Here is a 4,346-nt window from a genome sequence, read left to right as displayed (position 1 = left end):
TGGGGACAGGGACAGGGACACTGGGATGTCACCATCGGACTGGCTCTGGGGACAGGGACAGGGACACGTCAGGGACAGTGACAGGGACACGGGGACAGTGACAGGGACAGGAGCTGGGACACCGGGACGTCACCGTCAGACTGGCTCTGGGGACAGTGACAGGGACAGTCAGGGACAGTGACAAGGACAGGGACAGGGACACCAGGACATCACCATCTGACTGGCTCTGGGGACACACAGGGGACAGGGACACGGGGACGTCACCATCGGATTGGCTCTGGGGACACGGGGACAGTCAGGGACATGGGGACAGTCAGGGACACCGGGACAGGGACAGGGACATGGGGACAGTGACAAGGACAGGGACAGGGACACCGGGACGTCACCATCTGACTGGCTCTGGGGACACACAGGGGACATGGGGACAGTCAGGGGACAGGGGGACATGGGGACAGTGACAGGGACAGTCAGGGGACAGGTGAGGTGACACATGGGTGACGTCACACACAGATGACACAGGGATGATATCACACACAGATGACATCACACAGATGACATCACACACACAGATACCACACGGATGACATCACGCAGGTGACATCACACACAGATAACACACTGATGACGTCATACACCCTGATAACACCCTGATGACACCACACTGATGACATCACACAGGTGACATCACACCCCGATGACATCATGCAGGTGACGTCACGTACCTTGATGCTGTCGTAGGCGCCGGTGATGAGGTGACGTCACACACAGATAACAGGTATGATGTCACACACAGATAACATAGNTCCCAAAAATTTCCCAAAAATTCCAAAAAATTTCCCAAAAATTCCTAAATTTTCCCCAAAATTCCCAAATCCCCGCACCGGGCGCAGCAGCAGAGGGCGGAGCAGGAGGCGGAGCTGTCCCGGCGGAACTTTCCGGATCTGGGGCTGTCCTGGCACTGAGCGATGTAGGCCTGGAGCTGGGACACCGGGATGTCACCATCGGACTGGCTCTGGGGACAGGGACAGGGACACGTCAGGGGACATGGGGACAGGGACACGGGGACGTCACCATCCGACTGGCTCTGGGGACACACAGGGGACAGTCAGGGGACAGTGACAGGGACAGGGACAGGAGCTGGGACACCGGGATGTCACCATCCGACTGGCTCTGGGGACACACAGGGGACAGTCAGGGACATGGGGACAGGGACAGGGACATGGGGACAATCGGGGACATAGGGACAGGGACACGGGGACGTCACCATCGGACTGGCTCTGGGGACATGGGGACAATCAGGGACATGGGGACAGTCAGGGGACATGGGGACAGTGACAGGAACAGGAGCTGGGACACCGGGACGTCACCGTCCGACTGGCTCTGGGGACATGGGGACAGTGACAGGGACACTGGGATGTCACCATCGGATTGGCTCTGGGGACATGGGGACAATCAGGGGACAATCAGGGGACATGGGGACAGGGACAGGGACACCGGGATGTCACCATCGGACTGGCTCTGGGGACACAAAAGGGACAATCAGGGACACAGGGACAGTGACAGGGACACCGGGATGTCACCGTCCGACTGGCTCTGGGGACACACAGGGGACAGTCAGGGACATGGGGACAATCAGGGACACCGGGACGTCACCGTCCGACTGGCTCTGGGGACATGGGGACAGTCAGGGACATGGGGACAGTGACAGGGACACCGGGATGTCACCATCGGACTGGCTCTGGGGACAGGGACAGGGACAGTCAGGGACATGGGGACAGTGACAGGGACACCGGGATGTCACCGTCCGACTGGCTCTGGGGACACACAGGGGACAGTCAGGGACACACAGGGGACAGGGACAGTCAGGGACATGGGGACAGTGACAGGGACACAGGGATGTCACCATCTGACTGGCTCTGGGGACATGGGGACAGTCAGGGGACACGGAGACAGACAGTGACAGGGACAGGAGACAGACAGGGACAGATGAGGTGACACACGGGTGATGTCACACACAGAGATGATATCACACACAGATAACACACTGATGACATCACACACAGATGACGTCACACACCCTGATAACACCCTGATGATGTCAGCCGCGGGTGAAATAACACAATTATAACACCCTGATGACATCACGCGGGTGACATCACACACTGATGATGTCACGCGGGTGAAGTCACTGACCTTGATGGCGTCGTAGGCGCCGGTGATGAGGTGACGTCACACACAGATAACACAGGGATGACGTCACACACTGATAACACACTGATGACACCACACACAGATGATATCACATACACAGATGACGTCACACACCAATAACACCCCGATGACGTCACGCGGGTGACGTCACTGACCTTGATGGCGTCATAGGCGCCGGTGATGAGGTAATGTCACACACAGATAACACATAGATGACATCACGCGGGTGATATCACACAGGTGATGTCACTGACCTTGATGGTGTCGTAGGCGCCGGTGATGAGGTGACGTCACACACCGATGACATCACACAGAGATGATATCACACATAGATGATATCACATACACAGATGACATCACACACAGGTGACATCACACCCCGATGACATCACGTGGGTGACGTCACGTACCTTGATGGTGTCGTAGGCGCCGGTGATGAGGTGACGTCACACACAGATAACACACTGATGATGTCACCCAGATGATATCACACACAGATAACACACAGATGACGTCACACACCAATAACACCCCGATGACGTCAGGCGGGTGATGTCACTGACCTTGATGGCGTCGTAGGCGCCGGTGATGAGGTGACGTCACACACAGATAACACATAGATGACATCACACATAGATAATATCACACACTGATTATGTCACACACCCTGATAACACCCGGATGATGTCACCCTGATGACGTCACACAGGTGACGTCACTGACCTTGATGGAGTCATAGGCGCTGGTGATGAGGTGACGTCACACGCCAATAACACACCGATGACATCACACATAGATGATATCACACACAGATAACACACTGATTATGTCACACACCCCGATAACACCCGGATGACGTCACACTGATGACATCACACAGGTGAGATCACTGACCTTGATGGCGTCGTAGGCGCCGGTGATGATGTGATGTCACACACAGATAGTATCACACACATGATGTCACACACAGATAACACACAGATGACGTCACACACCAATAACACCCCGATGACATCACGCGGGTGACGTCACATACCTTGATGGCGTCGTAGGCGCCGGTGATGAGATGACGTCACACACCGATAACACAGGGATGACATCACACATAGATGATATCACACACAGATGATGTCGCACCCCCCGATAACACCCAGATGACGTCACACTGATGACGTCACCCTGATGACGTCACATACCTTGATGGCGTCGTAGGCGCCGGTGATGAGGTGACGTCACACACAGATAACACAGGGATGATATCACACATAGATGACATCACACATAGATGACATCACACATGGATGATATCACACACACAGATGACATCACACACAGGTGACATCACACCCCGATGACATCACGCGGGTGACGTCACTGACCTTGATGGCGTCGTAGGCGCCGGTGATGAGGTGACGTCACACACCGATAACACACCAATGACATCACACATAGATGATATCACACACAGATGACGTCACACACGGGTGACATCACACCCCGATGACGTCACGTACCTTGAAGCTGTCGTAGGCGCCGGTGATGAGGTGACGCACATAACAGATGGTATCACACACAGATAACACAGGGATGATGTCATGCTCCCCGATAACACCCGGATGACGTCACACTGATGACATCATGCGGGTGACGTCACGTACCTTGATGCTGTCGTAGGCGCCGGTGATGAGGCGACGTCACACACCGATAACACATCAATGACATCACACAGATGATATCACACACACTGATGACATCACAAGGATGACGTCACACCCCGATGACATCACGCGGGTGACGTCACGTACCTTGATGGCGTCGTAGGCGCCGGTGATGAGGTGATGTCACACACAGATAACACATAGATGACATCACACACACAGATGACATCACACACGGGTGACATCACACCCCAATGACGTCATCCTGATGACGTCACGTACCTTGATGCTGTCGTAGGCGCCGGTGATGAGGGCGATGAAGAGGCTGAGCACCATGTAGATGAAGAGCGCGCTGAACGAGTACAGGTAGACCTGGCTGAAGAGCCACACCAGAGCGCCGCTCGGCCGCAACGCCGCGAACGTGGCGAACATGTCATCGCCATTGACCAGCGAGAACAGGCACTCGGACACCATGGA

At 55.2% G+C, this 4,346-nt stretch overlaps 1 protein-coding gene across 1 annotated transcript; it reads right to left on the bottom strand.

Moving 5' to 3' along the window:
- Positions 1-840: 840 nt before the first annotated feature.
- LOC130587817 (mucolipin-1-like) lies at positions 841-4,343 on the bottom strand. Its single transcript, XM_057388787.1, has 2 exons — positions 4,152-4,343; positions 841-1,012 (listed from the first exon to the last, which is right to left on the bottom strand). Exons 1-2 carry the CDS (start codon positions 4,341-4,343, stop codon positions 848-850), a joined length of 357 nt encoding a protein of 118 aa, XP_057244770.1. The 3' UTR covers positions 841-847.
- Between the last annotated feature and the right edge of the window lie 3 nt (positions 4,344-4,346).

Source organism: Malurus melanocephalus, unplaced genomic scaffold (assembly GCF_030028575.1).
Source record: "Malurus melanocephalus ecotype Western Australia unplaced genomic scaffold, MMel_1.1 scaffold_2508, whole genome shotgun sequence".
NCBI classification, from domain to species: Eukaryota; Metazoa; Chordata; class Aves; order Passeriformes; family Maluridae; genus Malurus; species Malurus melanocephalus.
This window is presented reverse-complemented; position numbering and strand designations above follow the sequence as displayed.

What these genes read in the sequence shown, in the direction of transcription:
- LOC130587817 (XM_057388787.1), bottom strand. Translation starts at nt 4,343, where the DNA reads ATGGTGTCCGAGTGCCTGTTCTCGCTGGTCAATGGCGATGACATGTTC. An exon ending in GCGCCTACGACAGCATCAAG is followed by an intron (nt 1,013 to 4,151) that starts GTACGTGACGTC and finishes CCCTGTCCCCAG; the next exon opens with AGCCAGTCCGATGGTGACAT.